The sequence below is a fragment of the Anser anser genome (genome assembly GCF_964211835.1).
Source record: "Anser anser genome assembly, chromosome: 7".
Classification (NCBI taxonomy): domain Eukaryota; kingdom Metazoa; phylum Chordata; class Aves; order Anseriformes; family Anatidae; genus Anser; species Anser anser.
In genome coordinates, this window is record NC_139727.1 from 4,266,164 (window position 1) to 4,288,977 (window position 22,814).

Below are 22,814 nucleotides of genomic sequence, written 5' to 3' on the forward strand. Positions count from 1 at the left end.
ACCACAATGCTGGGCACAAAACATGCAGAAGTATCCTCCAGGGCAAAGCCAAGTAGACAGCTCAACAACATGGATCTGCTGTGCAATTTATAATGACACGGGGGGCTGCTACCTTCAGCCCCACCACTCTGGAAACAACATAGCCCTGAGGCAACTGTCACTGATGTATCAAGATATCTCCTACAACGCAAAATAAATCTGCATAACCCGTGCCTATTTGAAAAGAAGAGGTCAGAAGCAGAGCTGCACAAGCTCTTCCTTTTTCCCCAGTCATGGCTAACCAGAACACTGAGAACTCCAATACCCCAAAGCCTTGGTCTATTTAACCTTGGCTAAGTGCTTGCTTTACTTAAAACCAGGAGAGCCAGGAGTGGAAAAGAAATAGTTATAAAGCAAAGCACTAAAATTACCAGATAGAGCTGGCCATAGCACAAACCAGTACTGTGCAAGCTCAACAAGTTTTCAAATGATCCCTTCTATTAAAATCATAACAAAATATTTTAACCTCTGAGGAAATCTCAGTTCTGATCTGCAACAGTGCAGCCCTATATAATTCTGCACAGATTTAGTCCTGGCCAGCTGCCCTCCTTCCCCTACCATCTATCCCCGTCCTAGCCTTCCTCTCTTCACAGCATTCGTATTCTTGACTTGCAGGACACCCATTGGCTCTATTGGTTCAAGGCTGGGGCCTCTCCTGAACAAAAGCTGCCAGAGAAGACAAGGTTCTCGACAAATATCTATTCTGGACAGACAGCCAGCAGAGATGAGATAAATCAGTTTCACTACCACTCTACAAAAGTCATCCAGTTCCTTTCCCTCAAAGCTGGGTTCTTAAATCACAGATTACTCTTTGGCAAAAAGGTGAGAGCTGGAATACTATGCTGTAATAAGGTCAGGTCTAATCTAAAACAACCAGTACTGTAGAGAATTTCTGCTCCTTGCAGCTCCATATAAGAGGAGCCAGCAGCTTCTGATAAGCCGCAGGAAAAGCACTAGGAACTAGCCCAGCTGACTGAGGTGACATTGCTGCTACACCATAGAGCCAGCATTGATTCTTCCCTGGCTATGTAACTCTGATTGACTGCAGGGAGAATGAGAATACCTCTGCCTCAAAATGTAAACTATTATCACATTTGCCTCTGAATGCCAACTGCATTCACCCATCCTGGACCTGTTCAGGAAAAAATTCCTGCTTCAAGAAAATTTCTTTCTTCTCTTCCTTCTTTAGGGGGTCAGGAAGAGGATAGCTGCTTGAACAACATGAGCAGACATGGGACTCAGAACTCCTTCACCTAGAGAGTTTTACAAGCACAGAATATTTATGATGTGGTCACTGACAGGCACAAAATCTCTTCTCTTCCTAGTCTCTCCCTCTACCAACTTCTCTGTCAGGGACATGAGAAATCATTTCCAGTGACGGACAACAGGCTGAGAATCATCTGTCTTTGAAACAAAAATAGACCCAAAGGGGAGGGGCAGGGGAGAGAAAGGTGTGTGCACATCACTGAAGAGATTCCCAGAAAGAGGCAAGAAGGGAGACTGCTTCTTTTTCAAGTGAGCAACAACAGAGAGGTTTCAGCTCCCTGTAACCTGCAGAGAACCACAAAAAACACAGCCAGCTTCCAAACCTTGAGGGACTAGTAAAGCTTTTTCCATGTCTAGAAATGGACTGGAGATGAACAGATACTTGCAAGGAAAGAGTTCCAACTCTGAGACAAAAATTAGCTCAGGACAAACAGGGCTTATATACTGCAAAGGCCAAGTCAGCTGGTTCCCCAGCATATCATCCCACTGTGACAGGAATGACAATGTCATGGCAAATTTATGAACTGAGTCACACACAGAAATCTGGGAGGCTAGATCAGGGCAGTTATCAAATCTTCAGGAACCCCTGCCTGCACTCTAAATGTGTTAGAAGTTACAGGCAAAACACCTACCTTTCAGATCCTCATCTTCAGTAGTGGTGTTACAGCTCTCTGTGGAACCCTGCATGGCAGAACAGAGCATTACCAGGCATCAGCAGTCAGGAGTGTTAGTAAGCAGTTTGATTTCTTATTTTATTTTTTTTTGTGAAGGAAGGTAGGGAAAGCACAAACACATGGGCAAGGGTGGCTGAGACAGGAGGACACAAATGAAGATTTGGATGAAAGCAGGCCAAATATTGGCAGAACTTAATTGCGTCGCTGCTAAACTTCTGCATGTACAAGCAGTTCAAACCATCCACACAGCGCTCTTACAAGACCAGAAGTAACCAAACTGTCAAATCAAATCGGAGATCAAATGGGAGTTGCTTCTTTTTGGAAGAAGAATAGCCACAAGAAGCTAAGGAAAGGCTTCTAACCTTTCTCAAAGGAACAAGTTCTCCATTTCCAGAAGAAATAAGTGCACGAGCACCTGTCCTTGTCATCCACCCCACATAAAAGTGGTGATTACACACCACTGTAGAAAAGAGATACTCGAACTGCTGTCCATACTCAGCCTCTTCTAGGGATCAAGATCCATACAACACAGCCCTCCCACTATGCTGCCCACAGTGTTCAGGAACATGCTACAAACCAAACACCAGAAAGGCAGAAACTAAACTCAGACACACAGATGAGAATGATGAGAGAAGCGGAGGTTTCTCTGGCAACACTCCCATCCCTTACCTTTATGCCATCTGTAGCATTATGGACAACAGTTGTTTGAGGCTCCTAGGAAAGGATGGAAGAATCATTAAACTACAGTACCAAAGCATTCCCTCATTTGCTTTCACTCCCCAGCAAGTGGAGAAAAGGTGACTGACATAAAAATCAAACCACAAACTCCAAACAGCACACATGTGCTTGCGTGCGCACCCACACACTTCCCGCACAGGTTTCCTGAAGAGAGAGACTACTAAAGGCTACAGTTACAAGGAGACAAAGCCCCCAGGATCCCTGCAACTGCCCCTATCCCCAGTTTGCCTCCAGAGAAGCAGGCCAGCACAAATGCCAGAAAGCACCACAACAGTCAGCCCCCGCTCTCTACAGCTGTCGATGAAGTAATGACCCCTCAGCAACGTCTTCACTGGAGAATGCTTCGGAAGGGGGAAAAGGATAATCCTGGGCTGAGGCCTTTGTCTCCCAGGTTTTTGGAAAGCTTGCCAGGTGTTTTACCCTTATAACAGGACATTCATAATTTCCTTATTACAAGGGAGATAAGCCAGACCACCTCAATACCTCTCCTGAGGAGTTGCTAAGGGAACTGGGCTGTAAAAAAAAGGCTCATTTTTCTACAGGTCTCTGAAGTGGGATCCAATTTGAATAATAACAATAATAAATAATTTAGAAAGGCTCCTTCAGTATCAAATCCATAATGAATAAAGCTAGCGAAGGGAGAGCAGAAAATTATGAAGCGCCCCAAGAACCCTTCACTCTGCAACAAACACAAGAACAAACTCTCTCCCTTCCACCCCCAAAAAAATGCCAAATCCAACTCTCCAGTGACACAAAGAGCAGCCACCTGGCCTAGGGGTGCTAACTAGTTCCTGCACTCATCCCTTCGTTACCGGGACAAGACTTCAGGATCCTGCACTGTCTCCTCCTGCTGCCATCTCTCTGGCAGGGTGGCTCAGCAAGGCTACCAGGGACCATGACGGTGCTGTGATGTACGCTCACCCACCCACCTCTGTCACCCATTTCACTGCTGCCTGATCTTCCAAGCATCCTGAAGCAGCCTACACCGAGCTGTGCCACTACACGTACTTGGCACAGGGCACCCTATGGAGCCAGCTACACACAGTCTTCAAACAGAAAACGCTAGCCCAGCAAGCCAGTGAGCTGCAGAGGGGCAAGCACACAAGTGAGCAGGCCAAATGGGCCACCTAAGGACTCCTCTGAAAACCCTCTGTCCACCCTTTCTTCTGTGGTGTCCTGAAGTCCATCCTCAGCTTCCCAGGTGTCAGAGAGTGGATGGAGCTGGCCACTCTCTTCTTCCAAACCATCCTCCCCAAAGCCAGCAGGACCAGTTGAATGGGACACACAGAACTATACAGGGATGGCACAAGGGGAAGTTCAGGCAAGCTGCGATCCCCACATCCAACCACAGCTGTGCTCAGCACCCCCACCCCAAAGCCTGTGAGGCTGTGACCAGGCGCACAGCAGCACAGGGACACGGACAGAACGAAGCCAAAACACAAGCTGAAACAGAGCAGCACAAGCAGCACTCAGGGGTGGGGGTAAGGAGAGAAGGGGTGAGGACAGAATCAAAATTAAACCAAACAGGAAAAAAAAACAGCGGTTGGGGAAGATACCATGGACGTCTGCACTGGGGGTGTTTCTTTTGCAGTGCTTACTATACTGGTTTTGTTGTTGCTCTGTGGCTGAGACAGAAAAACATGGTTTTAGTTCCCCTGCTGGGCAGAGGCAGCAAGAAAAAGACAGTATTGCTCCAACCCCAACCATTTCCTCAGACCCACCCCTCCCCACCAGCTCGATCAAGAAGAGGGAGAAAGGAGTGCTGTCCGGGTCGCTGGACATCATCCTTCCCTCAGAGGTAACAGATGTTGTAAGGGATGTAACAAAACCCAAATGTGCATGGACTGCTAGAGCTACAAGGAAGGAAAACAGAGGGGAAAAGGCAGCAGCCCGAAGGGATGGGGGAAAATCCTGGAATGAACACCAGCAAAACTATTTGGTGAAGAAGATTGAGGGATAGCAACAGTCCCAAGAGAAGGAGACTACAGAAGTGAGAGAGAGACAATAGCCGTGGTGCAATCTCAAACAAGGGACAAACGGGACTTGTGACTGAAAAGTCCTGAAGTGCACAGGAACAGTCATAGATACGTGATGATGCTGAGGCTCCTAGAGAATTTACTGATGCAGGAGAACACATGGTCAACCCTAGAGGAGGCAGAGAAAAAGTGAGGCACAGTGTGTCATGTCCCTGCTGTGACCTGAACAGAGCTGGCAGGACCAAAATATGGGAAGAAGAGGGGAGGGTGCCCGCAAGGAAAAGTCTGTGTAGTTCCCAAAGCAGCAAGTCCTCTGGATGGTGCCCAGTAGTTTTTCCATCTTTTCTCTCTTCAGTTTCTTGTAGCTGTGGTTAAGAATAAAATTCCCATTTCCTGCATTCTCAGAGCACAAGTATGAGGCAGTCACCAGCTTGCTGCAAAGAAACGTCCCACTGAGTCACAAGTGTCAGTTTAGTCAGGCATGAGCAAACTCTGTTTGCAGGAAGACAAACCTGAGCACACTAGTACATACGTCCTAACCCACAAATCCAGTCATTCGCTGGGGAAGGAGGCCCATGGTTTACTCTGCTGTATAACATCCCCCCCCCACCAGGTGTACAGCTCCCCTGCTGTGCACCAGCAACAGTGTCAGAATTAGCACTACAGGAGCCTCACTCAGACTCCCTGGTTGATAGATCGGGATGACTGGAGCTGAGCTCACAGCAAGGTGACCTCATTGCAGCTGCTCTTGATTCCACCATTCTTGGTGAGAGCAAACTCACACTGCAAAACATCAGGCCCTCATCACCCAGTAACCAGCACAAAGAATGCAGGAGTCAAATGCTGAGCTGGAAAACATCTGCCAAGTTTTAGTTATGTCAACCAGAGACAGATCCTGTGAGGCTGAAACTTCACACACGCCCACGAATACTTCAGTTCTTCACAAGCAGCATGCCTTGGATTAGCTAACCCTTCTGAAGAGGGAGAGAGGGCAAAGAGAAGAGAAAAATGGGACAGGTGGAGAGGAGAGAAAGTAGGAGAGACAGACAGGAATGAATACTTTAAAAGTCCATTGAAAAGAAAAGAATATATAACACACTCATCCCCAAAGCTACAAAAGAAGAAACTTCTCAAGTTATTGTTTATTGCCTCTTCCTACACATCCTCACTTTGTCCTACGACTTTGGCCTTCCAAGAGCTTTGCTTCCTGCATGTTATTTCCAACCTGATCGCAGAAGAGATAACAGGCTGCTGTGGGTATAATAGGAAGGAGTAAGTTGACATGAAAACATGAATCCCAATCTATTTTGTGGCATACACAACCAGGCTTCTGGCAACGTTTGGATCTACCCATCCACACAGTACAAGGTTCCCATACATCTTCAGAAACAGTGATCCTAATGCAGAGATCTTCCAAATCTCTTCCAGTGAGAAGAGCACAACTCATTTTTTCTTAGTCCACTGGGATAAGATGATGAAGTTACCATGAAAGAAGGCATGCAAAAATGCTTTTGATTTTTTTGAAAGGCATTATAACTTAGGCCAAATGGATAAAACACCCAGGAAACCACTGTTCTGGAAAAAAGTTGACAGAAGCTTTTTAGGTGTGGGATGTTGCCTTACTACGCACAAATGCACGCACACCCAAAACACACAGCCTACCCTCTGAGCTGCACTAAACACCCAGTTCACTCATCATACTCCTGCCCATCCATTAGACAGAAAACTGAGTATCAAGTTTCCCAGTCTAGATTCACGCAGTATTTTACTCCACGACAGAGTCCTAAGGAAACATGAGGTAGACGACTTAGGCTAAACATTTTTCATAGTTCTTTCTCTGATAAAGGTATTTGATGTCCTGAGTTTCCCACACATAGATGTTTGTGTCTTCTGGCCGTCTAACCCATTGCCCTTCGCTGGAAAGGACTGGCGTGCCCATCCCTGAGCCCAGGGGCCACAGCCAGCTCTTACCCCTCCTTCCCCTCCTGCTCCCAGCCAACATCGCAGTCACTGGGCAGGCTGTGATTCACAGCAGTACAGCTCAAGTTAAAAGAGGCCGATTCACCTAAAAATGTGCCAGGCCGTTCTTAAGATCTATGTAGTACGATTAGTTTTGGCACAGCACTTGGCAGTGCTTCCTGAGCTAGACAAGAGACAGACAGACATGCACAAGCAACACAGAGGGTGCAAGAGAAGGAAAACAGACCAGTGATCATATCGCTAGGGATATCCAATTCTAGCCAACTAAAAGAAAGTAAGTACCAACACATGGGCTGTCTCGGGTTATTTAGCCACCTTTGCTGCTCCTCTGTTTTCTGAGCCTGACACTTACATGGTTTACATATCCCAACTGCTTTAAAACAACATGCAGAGGTAATTGGCAGTGGGTAGAAAAGCAAGGCTAGAAAGGCACAAAGAACTCCTGCCCTCGAGTTTCATAAAGGCAAGGCTGGTGAAAAGCGAGTCCCTTGCATCAGATTTTCCAAGCAGTACCTTGGGATTACTTTTTGTGTTTACATAGCTTTATGATGCCACTGAAGGAGGAAGACAAGAAATATCTTCGAGACAGTAACATAGAAACAAATTCTTCTGCTTTCTCAGTACTTATAACGCTCCTGTTCCTACCCGCAGTAGGGAGAAAAATATCCTGTTCTTTTTCTGTCTAAAGGAGAAAATGCAATCACTAATTTTCGTACTTGAGTTACTGTTCATACCTCGGGTCAGAGGGACAGGCATTATCTAATGGGCTGTATATGACTCCTTACAATATGGCACTGGCCAATTTTCTCTTTGCTCCCTTGAGAGTGGATTTGACTCCTTTTCTGACAAATTCTCTAGAAGTCAAACATCTGGATGGATGAAAAAAGGCAATGAATAGGGCGGGGAGGCAGTTACTGGGTATTTGGTCATGCTGGGACACATATGAGATCAGGACAAAGGGAAGTTTTGGATTATAAAGGCTCTGACAAACCTTTTCAGTAAGAATGCTAAAAAAAGAGGTGACCGGCAGCTCTGAGCCGCCCGGTGGTGCTGTGCCCACACATTTCGTCTGAACAGTGGAGCCCCATCAGCCTCTGCCACATTTGGAGCTACTCCCAGTTTGTTCTACACTGCAGGGCTCCCACCAAGGATGACTGTACCAACACCAGGCAAAGCACCTGCTCCTCTTTTTGGCACCTCTGCAACAGAACGACAAAGCCCCATGTCCAGGCAAGGCACACACCTCCCCTGCTGAGCCCCAGGAGAACAACTGCCTCGTTTGTTTCACACTCAGACCAGGCAACCTGGTAGCAGGCAAGGTCAAACTGCGTTTCCAGCAGCTGATTTTCTGCACAAAATGGGAACTGCTTGGCTGGCCGGGGGCCAGACGATCACAGGGCCCTTTTAGTAAGGACATGGACCTTTCAGTGCACAGTGAGCCCCCCGCACCGCCCCCCTCCAGAGACATGCTATGTAGGGTGATGAGCACAAGCCGAGCGTGCATGGCATGAGAATGGCGGACGCACGAATCGCAGGCAGCTTACGGGAGGTGCTCACCATCAAATGCACACTGGAGCTCGACTTCCTTTTCTGGACACACCATTGAGAGAGGGAAAGAGAAGGGAAGAGGAGATGAGAAGAAAAGCACAGCAACTATTCACACATTAGTGTGCCAGCAAGGGCCCCCCTGCCAATAATGCTCCCCTAGGGCAGGTATACGCAGCAGCAACAGAAATGCACAGACACACGAGAAGGTGCAGACAGGTCACTGTTAAACAGCTCTGCTACCAGGGGACAGGGCAGGGCTGCAGGCTCCCATCCAGTCAAACATGGAGGTCAGAGCATAGGTGCCCCACACACTGATAAAAGAAAGGAGAGGAGAAGAGGGAGGAATATATATATATATATATGCACAAGACAGAGGATGCAAGGGGGCATCTGTATGTGCTTTCCCCCTTCAGACAACGTTGCAGCTTCCCCAGGCCCACTGAAGAGGTAAGCAGCACACCCCCATGCATGCACACTTGGAGGAAGCACGGGTGTTTTTGCAACTAGACTCAGAGGGTGGGGACGAAGGCACAGCAGGAGGGGCATCTCCAAGGGCTGAAGATAAAAAGAGGGAACTTTTGTGCATAGCATAGGAAGCAGAAAGCCTCCCTTGCACAGAAATTAGAGCTGACTGAAGAGGCAAGATTCACCCATGCTCAGAAACGGAGGGAAGGCAAGGAAGGCAAAAAGGCACTCCACAGCCAGAACACCTTGCGCTCTCAGACACTGGGAGAAGAACAAAAAGGGAGCGATGCTCAAGCACTACCCATCTTTCCAGGAGTTTGTTCTTCCTCAAAGACATCTTCAGTCATCTTCAAGGACACCTTTGCACCAAATTTTACTCTCCAGCAAACCAGGCTCGGCACGCATGCCTCTGTTCTTTCACTGCACTCTCAGTGTCTCACCCTGTCCATGCTGCACCCAGAAGGTTTTCAGCATGACAACAGTACTTCTACACACACACACAACCCTCTGCCCATCATCTCTGCATACTTTTACCACCTGCTCTTCTCCTTTGGTGCTATCTGGGCTCTGAAGCCCACTGATCTTTCTTTTCATAGAGGCAAAATAGGGCTTGCCATTATCTGCTTTACAATCTTCTGATTCCTTTCATCTTCTTTTAAGACAATTTAGCTTTTCCACATGCTTTTCCTTAGGTTAGGGCTAAAATGAGATGAACCACCAGTGCATGAATACAAAGCTCAGACCACCAACAACTCAGAGGAATCCTTGACTGGGAATAGAGGAAATCCACATCAGCTGAGAAACTGCTCCAAAACTTGAGTTATTTTTAATGTATCCTTTAAGTTGTAGCAGAAGGAGACCACACAGATACTGTAGGGAAACTCCTCTCTAAGGAAGACAGAATCATTTGAAGTTTTGATGAGTTATAAAAAAACAAGAGTAGAAAATGTTGAGAGAACCGGAAGTTTGAGAGAAAAGGGAGAGTCAACCAATCCATACAGAAAAAAAAAACACCCTCCTATTTTTCTCCTTAGAAACTAAAGGCCCAATTAACACTGACAATAATGTTACAAGTGGAAAGAGAACCCTCTGCAGACCAGAATTCAATTAGAGTACAACTTAAATTTTTAATCTTTCAGCTTCATTCTCCTTTCAGCTGTGCTAGCCAGCTTTTACTGGACAAGAAAACTGTGTACATGCAGCAGAGAGACAAGGTAAGAAGTTAATAAAATTTGCAGAGCATTGCAAATGAATTATGTTAAACCTTTTTACATCCCATAGCATTCTACACAAGTTCCTATTTATATCGAGTATTACGCTGGGCCTGAAAAACATGATTAGTATTTTGTATCCTCCAACCAAAGTGCTCAGGGAAAAAAAAAAAAAAACACGAAAACAAGACGAAACTGACAAAGAGCTTAGAGAAGATCTAATTTTAAAATACTTACATTTATATACTTAACTAAAAATAGCACTTTGTGCATTAATATATTCTGATTACAAAGATGGAACTGACAGACCCTCCTAGAACTAGAAACAAATGCATCCTCTCACACTAGCAGGAAGGGAAATTCCCCTTTAGAAGAAAAAGGAAAACAACTGTTTGAAGTGCTGCCCAGAGACAAAATCAACAGCAGGACTGTGACACCAACTACAGGGAGCCCAGACCTTGACAAGGTCAGAGAAAGGACATTCATCATGAAGCGTCCTTAATCTTCATCCAGTTGTCTGCCACAGCCCATCCCTTAACCCCTCCCTCACCTCACAAGGAATGGCAAATACAGATTACAGACAGAAAGGGAACAAGGAAGCAAGTAGATTTTATATGAAACTAAGTAAAGTAACTTTTAAAATGGAAGCTGCACAATGTTGCTCATAAATTTAGAATCTTGAAAAAATATAATTATATATACCTGGGACCTACAGTGCTGGCCACAAGATAGGTGGTATGTTAGGTGGCTCTGCAATTCATCACCAAGTATCTTCTAGCCTCACTTTCTGGATTTGAAAGCAGAAAAGCATGTTCCCTGGGTATAAAACCTGGGCCTTCCTCTTGTTTTTACTCCATCAGCTTGGATCCAAATTCTGCCTGAAGAAAGTGAGTGCAGCACTACCAACAAAGGTTTGATGAGCAGGGACAATTTAAGATTCAAGGCAGTTTAAATCATTCATTATTTAAGATAACGGAAAAGTTCTCAAGTGCCAAGCTGATGAAATATCTACCAATTAGCAGAATTAGTACTTTAAATAGAAGCGGCAGAGCAAAATGAAACCCAGGAATGTTTCAAATAGACACACAAGGAATTAAATAGAAGAGAAGGTCATGCATACAGAGATTCATCAAAATAATCCCACTGTGGGCACACTTATATCGGAATAAAATGTTTCCTTCCTGTCCTCACCTTCTGATTTTAGCCTCCCCCCCACCCCTTCCCAAAACAGTATGAGGCAAGTAAAATGTATGCATCCCCATTGCTTCAGCATCTCAGACTTGCTTAAGCAAAGGATTAAAGTCAGTTCCTACAGAAACAAGTAAAACCTGTGTTTGTTTCTTACAGCTAACATCATATCAACACACTGCTCTTATCAGCACATGTGGCTGATGTATCACTTCTCATTTATGCTAAACCAGCAACAACCTCCTGCACCTTGCATCATATATTCACTAACACACATTTGCATGAAGTTCTTGGGAATAATACCCAAGAAAGATATCTAGCTCTCACTCAAACTTGGCTAATACTATGCAGCATGAATTCCTACTGTATTTGTGAAATAGGACTCTAGCATAGATACTTCTGAATACCAGCTAAAGACGGGAAAAATTACCTTGAATAAAAAGTAAATTAAGACAAACCAATTGTGCTTTCTTCTCAATAGGCTGAAAGCCATTAATTTTTGCATTAGTATAATCATCACTTCATGGCATAAACACTCTGTCCATTCCATCTGCTGTGTGGATATCTCCAACAACACTCGTGGAGCACAGTCATCCTTGACCAGATAAAATCAATGGAGAAACTGAAACATTTTCTTACAGATCTCCACGATGAATTAATTTCTAAGAAGACTTTTAAAAAAAGAAAAGCAAAAGTCTCCATGTCTAGTGGGAACATGAGAAACAGCCTAGCCACATGGCACATGGTCAGTAGTAGAATACAGTTGGAAATAGAGCAGGCAATGCTTGTTCTAAGTCTGCATCCTATGTAAAATAATTTATATAGGAAGTGGGAAGGAAAAGGATACCACAAAGCTGAAAGTGTATTTGGTGTTCAAGTCATGCTAGGTTCTGCATTATTGCAACAGGCAAAAAAAAAAAGATACTTCACTACAAGCAATGCAAGATCAGATGATCTTAACTGAACCCATCACTAGCACAAGTTTTTTCTCATCCTAGCTAGTTCTGACAAAATCAATGTGGTTAAGATAACATGTTTCCTGCAAGATAAACAATGCTTGAAAAGCAGGCTGGTCACAACAGCGAGGCCACCAACCAGAGACTGGCACAGGGACTGCTTCACAGCAGACAAGTGTGGCAGTGCCGCTCAGATTAGCAAACAGAGTGGTAGAAGGCCGTATTTCCATGGTATGGCTACTGGGAAACACCACCTTACAAGGAGACAGCAAGGCAGAGGAAGGAGACACACTTGTAGTCACAGAAGTCCTTCAATAGAAGTGCACAAGGTACTTACACACAGAGGCCCCTACGTGCTCTGTCCTATCCAGCCTGAGCACTGCAGCAAAGGGACCTGTACTTCTAAAAGGTCTCCATTTTTAAGCAACAGGGTTACTCAAAACACGAGCTTTAGAAGAAAATATATAGTTTCTTTCTGAGTTATAAGGCTCACTGAAATGAGGACTCAAAAGCCCCACCTGAAGATAGATGTCATTTTGGGAAAAGGGGAAGCCCAAGCTGACCATGCGTGGTGCCAGGCGATGCCCTTCCCAGACACCACTCAGGTTCATAAAGCAGGACTGCTCTAACACATAGGAGGAAATTTCTTGCAAACACTTGACTGCAGGTCTCTACTGCCATGCAGAAGTAGAGTGGAGGTTCTCAGAGGACAACCCATTTCACTGTGTACAGAAAATGCTGTGCTCTCTAATCCAGTGTCCAATTCATCACAACTGTTCATTTATGTATAAGGAACAACGCATACCGTGAAGAGTTGAAGAATACTTCAAGTCAGCTGGAAAAGCAAATCCAGTTTTACTCCCTTCACAGAGGAAGATGCTGTGTTCTAGCCAAATCTCACAACACACTCTCTTCTTATGAACTGGAAGCCTCTTCCAATCATACAGGTCTCCTTGTGACTACATGACCAGGAAGCTGTGCCTCAACACCAGCGTGAATATTATCTGTTTCTGGAAGATCTTTACCCAAGTAACACCCCCTGAGAGAATGCTAGAAATCAAGAATTCTGAGAAGACTTTTTTCTAGTTAGGTGACAAAAATTATGTAGATGTGTTATCTGCTGCTTTTCCAGTTGCATCTCGCCTGTTATGTTGGGATTTTGAAGCACTTAGCTGTTGGTTCTTGGTTTACATCATTTGGGATCACCCATTTTTATTCCACTAGGATTTTACTGTAATGTTTTCTGTATTGACATATCTGACAACTGAAACATACTTACTACATTATCGTGCATGTGTTCAATGAGCACCTGTAGAGAAGATGCAGGCACGTGCAAAAAGGCACAAAAACTCACCCTTGGAGACACGTTTCCAAAGATGAGTATGCTAGGGTAAAATTCACATAGCTTTTTGGACAAAAAATCCCCATGACTTGGGCAATATTGGAGTAGAACTTAGCAGAACTGCAGGAATGCAAGCTTTACCAGAATAGTCCCAAAATAACCATCTCATTTTTTCCAGTAGCCTCCCTATAATTGTGAGTCCTTTGGAAATAGAGTCTCATTACAATGGAAACAGGCTCAGAGAGGAGAGAACAAGTGTGCTGGTCAGCCCCCACAGCAGGGGCAGAAGGAAGACAGTGCAAAACCAGGAGATGACCTGTTCCATTTAATAGCTGTGGAGAAAGGTTTTGGCTTCAAATGGAAATGCAAGCAGGGAAAACAAACCAACTCTTACTATGTGGAGGACAGTTATTCTTTCAGGTAAGGGAAGATGGTACTCAAGTCCATGTCTAGTCCACTAACAGATGGTAAAAAGCCACAGCCTACAATAACACACAGCCTTGGGAATAGCCTGTCTGATCTCCAGGAACAAGAGAATGACCACGCACACGAAGTGAAATTTAAGTTGGGAAAAATTAATTCCCCTCAGAAGGGAATGTGAGAGTGCCTGGACCTCAGGGATGCTGGCTGAACTCTAACGCAAGGTTCACGTTCCATTCTGTCCAAACAGGAACGTCTGAAAGCTCTTCCTTCCCCACCCCAACCTTTGGTATCTGTCAAAGGGGAGAGACAAAGATTTCCATAGGGTCAGCTGGGTATCATCAGCCACTGACAACTGCTCTTGGCAATTTTGATACCCAGAAGCATTCTGCACTGAAAAGAACAAGACTAGTCAGAGGCACGTGTCACACTTGAGCAGTCCTTGATCTTTCTAATCCATAGCATCAACCAGCACTCCATACTTCAGAGAAAGGGGGCAAAGAAAATTTTTACCTAGCTGGTTGTGTTATATATATGGTGCATGTAAGGAACATTAAGATCCCACCTGGGGCTCCATAACCATACACTGATCATAGCGATCCAAGCCACAAGACAGGGCTGTGCTTTTACCCTGTAAAGGGATGGGCACCAGAGAAGTGGCTGCCTTCTCTTCAGGTGGTGGGAGGGAGAGTGAAATGGGAAAGCAAGAACTTACCTTCACTCCATCTGATTTCTTGTTCAGAAGGCTTTTGGCAGCTGTGGAGAGAAGCAGAAGGAGGTCAGATTTTGTTTTCAAGACTCTCTCTCTCTCTCTCTCTCTCTCTCTCTTTCCCCACTTTTCGTCAAAACTGCACGAGACTTCAGGAGCTAATCTAATTAGCATTCTGCTAATCCTTCTAACAGATAGAGTGCTGGAAGACCACACAAGTCAACCATGAAATCTATTCTGGTAGCAGAGGGACACCCATCCCATCTATTGCACATCTAATTAGGCAAAAAAGCTCCCACTATCAGAATCTCAGAAAGACCAACTCTGAAATGAGTCTTCAGAGCTCATCTGTTTCAATGCTCTACTCGCAAACTGTGACCCCATCCAGGAGCATCAGCAGTTACAGGAGGAAAATCAAAAAAAAATCTGCCAGATCTCTGCAACAGGATAAACTTTATCCTCAAGTACAGCCATTTACATAACAGACTTAAAGGGTCAAGATGCTCTGAACATCCATTTTAGACCCTGGAGACTTAATGCTCCAGTCCATCCCAAATTCAAGAGCTGATAAAAACCACAAGAGCACCACCCTCACAGCATTACAAAATCTTTTCCTCACAAGCCAAGAAATGAAAAGGTAAAGGGCAAACACAACAAGAGAAGATATTCACAGAATTCTTGTGAACCTCAGGTAGAGGAGAATGGAAGTAAAGGGAATCATTTAAATCCATTTCTGATGATGTAGTACACTCTCAGGCCATAGTGATAAACACTTAAATGCAACATAAAATCCATGTGATTCTGGGAAGTTGCAAAACCTAAGTTTACTTACTGAAGTACATTACTTCAGCAGGCCCACGCTGCAGTAGCTGTGCATCACTCTCTGAAATCCCTGACTATTTCTTAAGCAATTTAACAGACAAAGAAGTGACTGAAGACAACTTAATTTTTCATTAAATGTGACCTCATCTTCTGCTTGGGAAATGTAGGTCCCACTGCTCTCGTACTCATTTATTCAAATGTCTCTGGAAATTTCTTGATAAACTGCTCCTCCATCTTTTCATCCTCGGAATTCACACCAAGAGGTTAGTGTTTACACCAGTCAGGTAATATAAATTTCTGGTCCTGAATGCATATTTACACAACTAACACAACACAGCAGAAACTGCAAATATACTACCTGCACAATTTTAAATATACTTTGATTAAAGGAAAGAGACCAAACTTCAATCTGAATATAAATATGTATGTACACACACCAGCAAAAACTTGGCCTTACAAACACTTCTGGTATAACAAGATAGTGAAATATTTCAGTGCCACTTCATTAATTGTATTATTTCCTTCTTCTTGCTCTTTAGTCAGCTCAGAAACATCTCTGCACAGGTTACGCCAATCAGGCACAAGCATTTTCAGCCCTTCTTTCCTTAGGTAGAAAGCACTCTGCTCCCTGCATCTGCCTCCAGCCTCTCTCAACCTCATTCAACTAGTAAAAAACCTAAAACTTCGTATTGAAAAGTCAATAAGGATCTACAGATACATGTAATGAATTTCAGTTATTGTCACAAGCTGCCTCACAAAATTGTCTTCAGCGAGCATTGACAACTCCCAAAAGAAAAAAAAAAAAGAAAGACAAACCTCAGCATCAGTCAGAGGTTTCAGGCATAAGGCTTAATTGCCTTAGGTTTTATTTTGAACATGGGGTAGCACACATGACTTGCACTGGAACACTTGAGACAAGTGAATTTCATGCAGCTTGAAAGTTTGTGGAACAACTCCTCTCTAAATTAACAGTTGCAATCCAGAGTCTGGAAAATAGTGTTAAGAATTTCATGCAGTCCGCCTTAAGTCTTACAGAGAAAAGCCATTTCTCAGTACTTCGTGAAGATGTGTGTTTCTAAGACGAAAACCAAAATTTTCCAACCTTGAACTAAGTTTGGAGTAGGCTCTTACAGAATTTCATCTACATAGATAAATCCAGGCTCCCCCAGAGACTACAGCTATCTGGGATCTCTGAAAACCGTGCCAGTTTTCTCCTAGCAATAAATTTGTTTACTTCTCAGAAGATGATTTAGGAGTTACTTGCCTATGATCTAATCAATTGATTTATCGACTATACTTTTGTATTCTCTAAGCAAATGCAGATCAGGTCACATCAATACTTGCTTGGATCATCTGAACATCAAAAGTCACAAGTGATCACCCAAATCAGCATGTGCATACCCTGATGTGACTCCAAAGATCCCGTAATTGAAGTTTATCCTGCAATGCTCTCTCAGCAGAGTGAATACCTACCACAGAGCGGACAGGAGTTACAAACCTTATTAGAACCTCAGCTTCCTGACTTACATTGAAAGTAATGCAACTGTATCTGCTTTTAATAAATAGCCTACAGCTGATATGAGACAATGTTTTAAGAACCACAAACAGCCAATATTAATTGTTGAAAATACTGTAACTGGGGAAAGGAGCCAGATCACATTCCTTTACCCTTTAGGAGCTGACCCAACAAAAGGAATCTAGCAAGCAACAGATTACTCACAAAACAAACTTTGTTGTTTTTCAAAAGATATTTTGATGGAAAAAAAGCAGTGCTACAGACCCTTTAAGCACAAGTTAAAACCACACTGTCAAATGAATGAACTCCTTGGCACAAGATGTTTGACAGAGGAGATAGCAATGATAACAGGACTTAAGAGGATTTCTCCTATTTCCAGCAGTTAGTACTACCTCACCTAATTAATCAATACCAGAGTCACATGAGCCTTCATTTTCCTCTTGGCTCAAAACATCTGTGAAGTTTTAGAAGATCTCATCCGCAGACAGGAAAAAGCTTCTCTTCATAGATCCAGGTCCCTGCCTGCTGGGAATGTAGCTTTTAGGAGGCCCACAAAACAATGTCACTCAATTAGAGAAATCAAAACCCCTCAAGATCTTTAGGGAAAGAATTAAGTACTGCTTCAGGGCTTCTCAAGTGCAGTTAGATGACCTGTCATGATTGTAAAAGTCTGAGCTCTACCCCAAGCTCCCACATGGATGTTCTACTTTTGACTTTGAGTTAGTGCCATTACTCTTCAGTTCCATCAGATTTATGTATTTCAACTGCAGCAATTAAGAAATCCAAGCAAATAAAGAAAAAAACAATAATAATCAAGGTTATGTTACACACAGTCATGCAAAGAAAACAAGATGAAGCTGCTCTCTCCATTTCCAAAAGACATCAAGATATTAAGAATAGCTACTACCCACAGATGCTGTGAATGCTTTGCATCGGAATTCATATTTCTTTCTGGACAGTTTTTCAGAGCATCTCATTACCTGGGATCAGAGCAGAACTCTGTCATACAGAGAACTCAGCAGAACTCACTACAGAACACCTAGGATTTCCTTTTCTTCAGCTGTTAACTGAAGGGGATCCAACAGCTTCAGCCCTTGAGACAAAAAAATGAGCAAGGCAGAGCAAGCCTTTTCTTCCTTAATACTAGCTCAGGGAATAAGTGGCTGCATAGGTCACACACCATTAAGGAGAACCCTTCTCTCAGGCATTTCACATACTCAAAATCTGGGCCGCAGGAGATTGTCTTACCCAAGCACTTCTGCAGTTACGTTAGAAGTGACATTCGTAGACTAAAAATGAACCTAAAACTGCTGTTTAAAAAATAAACTACTTCAGAATCATTAAGTGAAGTAAAAACTAGCTGTGTGAACAGATCAGATTGGTCATACCAGCAGAAAACCCAAAAGAATGATTTATAAGTTTCCGCTGAAGCCCTGCAATTCTGCATTTCCAGCTGTTCTTTCAAAATCCTTCTCAGAAAACAATGTATAATTTTCATGTCCTGTCATAACGTAGTCCTGGGACAAGTGAATGGAGAAAGTGATTCTGTCCTTGCAATCGAAACAATCAGAAATACAGTGAAGGGGAAATGAATGACTGTAGTCACATGTACTTTTTGCACAGTGTGTCCTAACATATTGGTCAGGTAGGTTCAATTTCACACAGGTTCAATTTCAAGCAAGAAGCAAGGAAAAACAACTCTGAAGTTATTAAAGGCTCTTCCTTAACTGTAGCTTGATTTCACATTCTGTAATTTTATTTGAAAACCACCACTGAAATCACCTGAATCCATACAGGAGGTTAAAAACATAGCCTTGATTTCACAAAAGACTGCATGCATAAATGTGCCCTTTGAATGCTGGAATGATGATTTCACAGAGGTTTGCATTCCACTCAGATATTTATTGTAACATCACACAATGTAAGGATTGGTTTCCACCATTAGTAAACAGGCAGATGAAATTAATATGCTTCCTTTTCATTCATCATCACTTAAAATGCATAGAGCAGACTTGCACTTGAAAGTAACTGGATTCAGGTGCAATAAAAATCTGACTCATGGATTCAATAATCATCCTTTTTAAAAGAGAAAGTAATGGCAGTGAGGGCAAAGAAGGCAGACAATCCCATAAACCAAAAGCACTTGCAAATAAAGGTTTTCCACCTAAATGGAAATGAACACAGATAAGAGTGCACCACAAATGTGCTGAGCCAAGACAACCATCTTCCAAAAAGCACTGATTTGCATGTTGAGATTTGCGTCTTCAGTAAGTGCACTACGTAATGCAGTTGGGTGGGAGCCAGACTGCCAGTTATTAAGCTTGAAAGGATGAAAAACACTTCTGAAACTCCAAGAAGGAAAATTCTAATAGTTGGATGCTTCAGACCCATTTTTGTCGAGTCAAAGTAATACAATACTCAAATAGCTCCTGCCCCCTCCAGCAACATTTCTATTTGCGCTGTCTCCACACGTCAGGTCTAAAGAAACCATTGCTACCGAGTCAGAGTTCCTGACTCCTGGTTTCAGACAGGAAAACTAACAAATGCCAGCTAGAATTTTCCCCAAATTACAAAATATCATAACAGCTGACTTTGCTTCTCTCTTGTGCCAGACTACAGCTCCATGTGATGCTCCTCAAAAATAAAACTCTCTTTTTCACACTGATCACCAGCCAAGACAATGTGACCACCATTACTCCATAATGAGTTTTGAGCATGCTTACTCCTCTCCTAGTTGATCCCAGACAGGTTAAAACATCCTACAGCTCACACAAAACAAAACCAGGGAGAGGATGGGAACAGTAAAATCTTACCTGAAAAATTCCGAGACACAAGCATCGTTGTGAGGATTGCGCCCTGTGAGGAAGAGAAAGCAGGGATAACAAACCGTGCCACTCACTGCAGAAAAGGCTAGGCTATCTGTGAAGAACAGAGGGAATTAGGTAACAAAGCAGAGGCATCCCAATGCTGCCCTGGAAAGACCTAGCATATCCAGCTTGTGGCTGTTAGACCTGTCATAGGACCACTCAGAGTCCGGCCTTTCAAGGGGCCCAGAGGCTGGGCAGGATATAGTATAAGATATACTTATACATATAAAATGTCACCAAGAATGGTGTTTAGAAATACCATTGCTTCCTAGTTTTCAAATAACAAATAGCTGCTCCATACACAATCCAGAGGCTTTCCTGTAGCTACATGCATCTGATATACTAAGAGGAAGAGAGTAAGTGATCAGAATTCAAAGTCCCCCAAATTTAAAAGTTGTTCTCCTTCAATTCTCTTGCAGGAAAGCAAGAAAGGTGATTATACAGCAGAAGAGGCAGGGTAAACTTACCACCTCAGAGAAAGAAACTACACAGCTCCTCAATACAGTTCTTTTATACCCTGTACTGGAGTACCACAAATGGTTACCAATAGTACCACTATTGAGTTAATCATAGAAAATATTGTTGCTAGGAATGCATTTAGCTCAAATTCAAATAATTAAGAACAAAAGACACCTATAAACTAACATTCTTACCTTCAGCTTCCTTCTAGCATTGAACTTCCTCAAGCATTCCACAGTCTCCTGCCTGTGCATCATTGAAGCGACAGTGGATCGTTGCTGAAAAACAAGAACAGAAGAAAATCAGCAGCTTACCCTAACCAAATCAGCCAGGGGAGTTCTCTCCACCTGCACATAGCCAAAACACACAAACTGACACAGCTGATCCTCCCACCACTGCATGGCTGCAAAACACTGCAGCTAGTTCTTAACTTACGAATACCACAAAAGAGCAAGAAGTGTTAAAGTCAGGATGGTTATTACAAGTACAGATGAGTATCAGCACTCCCTGTCTCTCTGACACATGAACGGGTCAAAATATTGATATGACAAGTCAAACCAACAGCATACCTAGGAGGGACTGAGGTGGAGGCTCTACAGAAAAAGATGTAGATTGTATTAGTAACAACCTTTAAGGGAAAATTCCAAGCAGTAAGTAAATACTAGTGAGCGGCAGCCATCCTGACAGTTCCCTGAATTTAAGTGCTTGACTAGCAGAGGCCTTAGCATCTTTGCATCAGATTAGCATACACAGATTTTCAGTGTTTAAGAGGAATAACAACATGGATCTATTGCACCAATGCAAAAACCTGAGCACAACCCCTGGCCAGTGATGCACACCTGTCACCCACAGTAGACTGGGATACCATCAGCTGCAAAAAGAGAACTTCCCAGAAGTGTTGACAGTCATTTAGAGCACATGAGAAAACCAGAGACTAATGCCAAAGGAGCTGTTGCTCTTGCACAGAGCTGTAAGCCTGTATTCCCTTTGCAAGGACAGTGGAAGAATGACTAACTTGGCAGATCTGACTGTACAAACCAACCGTTACCTTTCTCCTGCTTGGAAGAAAATCTGCAGTACCCAAAAGAACTGTAAACAACACTCAGATTAGCTAGTTCCATGGGAAATCTCTTCCATCCTGACTTGGAAGCTAGTCAGCTGCTGCAGCATACACCTTAGTGTGGAGGGAGAAGGTAGCTAAACTGTCCTCTTTAACAACTTCAATGGTCACTGTTCATCCAGCCTCCTTTGGAGTGACATAGGTGCCCAGTTGTTCAACTCTGCCTTAAGAGAGTCAGGACACACACTTCAGAAGTTCAGAGATACCAAGAAACTCGGTGATTCAGATAAAATGTTAAGACTTGCCACCTCCTTTACTTCAGAGGAGCAATACATCTCCAGTAAGAACATCTACGTTGTGTATATGGAAGCTGCAGGGCACACAGAAACAGCAGACTTAACAACAGGCAGTTTGGGTGAGAGACTGGAATGGCTATGAAGTGAATTCAAACTCCCCATAACTCAACAGAAAGAAAGCCTCTCTTAAACCATTATGTATTACGTTACAATCAGGAGTGAGTTATAATACACACAGATTTGGTTACAGGCATTGGGACAAAAGTTAAATATAAAGGAACCACTATTAATTAAAAGCATGCATAGCAGGGAAAAAACCTCAGAGATGCACAAAGTCTCAGCATAAAGTTTTGACTTCCAAGTAACTTGCCACTTGACAGCTCACACTACACTACTGTTACACAGATGTTCATGTAAATAAGGTTAAATTGCTAATGTGTTTTGTGGTGAAAGGAAAAAAAATGCCACAATTTCTCAAGAACAAATGAGTTAAGCAACATAGACACATCCTAGAAAGCAGAAGTATGCTATGGTATTACAAGAGCATCTGGTTAGACTTAGGTGGAACTATTTCCTCCTGCAGAGATAAAAGAGTGCTGCTGCTGCCCTTCCCTACACCTGCTCTCTGCTGCATTCTGGGATTTCCTTGCCAACTTCACAAAAAAAGAAAAATACCCCTGCGTGGGGTCTGGCAATGCAAAGTCTATATGGGAAGAACAGCAAAAGAGGTTTTGCTGCTTTCAGGTTTACAGCCAGTTAAGCTGCATCATGGTGGAAACATTCCAACACTGCAAAGATGCAATGCAATAAGCTGAAGTAGAGATGAAGAAAAGACTCCTAAAATATTCTATCTGCTGCCAAACTCCATCTGATGTTTTAGGATGATATGTATTGGAACAGGAGACGTGGAAAAAAAAAACAAACTGTGGACATTCACCAAACTTTTCAAAGGAGATGGCATTTTTTCTCCCCTACAGTGGCAATAAAAGCACCACAGCATGACAAAGTTGGCTTGCTGAAGGTCAGCCTCTGAAAATCACAATCTGAAAGATTTAAAATATTCTGGGCTCCTCTGCAGCTAAGTCTTCTTGGCATGTCAGTTCAGAGTAAACCACAAATCAATCTGTAATAGAGAAAAACACTTACGCAGACCCATGGATGTTTGAGAGCCTGGTCAGCTGTGATGCGCTTTGCTGGGTTTATCGTCAGCATCTGGTTGATCAAATTCTTTGCTTCAGGAGTCACAGTGTCCCACTCAGGTGATGGGAACTGAAAGAGTAAG

General features: G+C 43.4%; 1 protein-coding gene across 29 annotated transcripts in view; it reads right to left on the reverse strand.

The window, feature by feature from the left end:
* Positions 1–22,814, reverse strand: part of CAMK2G (calcium/calmodulin dependent protein kinase II gamma) — a 115,166-nt gene that overhangs the window by 11,774 nt on the left and 80,578 nt on the right. For 11 of the 29 annotated variants that reach the window (XR_014587121.1, XR_014587122.1, XR_014587123.1 and 8 more), the window contains 8 exons: positions 22,679–22,801; positions 20,371–20,454; positions 19,664–19,706; positions 14,519–14,559; positions 8,231–8,263; positions 4,274–4,342; positions 2,649–2,693; positions 1,938–1,986 (listed from right to left, as the gene is read on the reverse strand). Coding sequence is in view for 25 of the 29 variants with exons in the window: in XM_083845179.1 (XP_083701305.1) it covers positions 1,938–1,986; positions 2,649–2,693; positions 4,274–4,342; positions 8,231–8,263; positions 14,519–14,559; positions 19,664–19,706; positions 20,371–20,454; positions 22,679–22,801 (487 nt within the window). In the remaining 4 variants the exon portion in view is untranslated. The remainder of the gene's footprint in view (positions 1–1,937; positions 1,987–2,648; positions 2,694–4,273; positions 4,343–8,230; positions 8,264–14,518; positions 14,560–19,663; positions 19,707–20,370; positions 20,455–22,678; positions 22,802–22,814) is intronic. The other 18 variants (XM_083845186.1, XM_083845201.1, XM_083845180.1 and 15 more) reach the window with 4 other exon arrangements.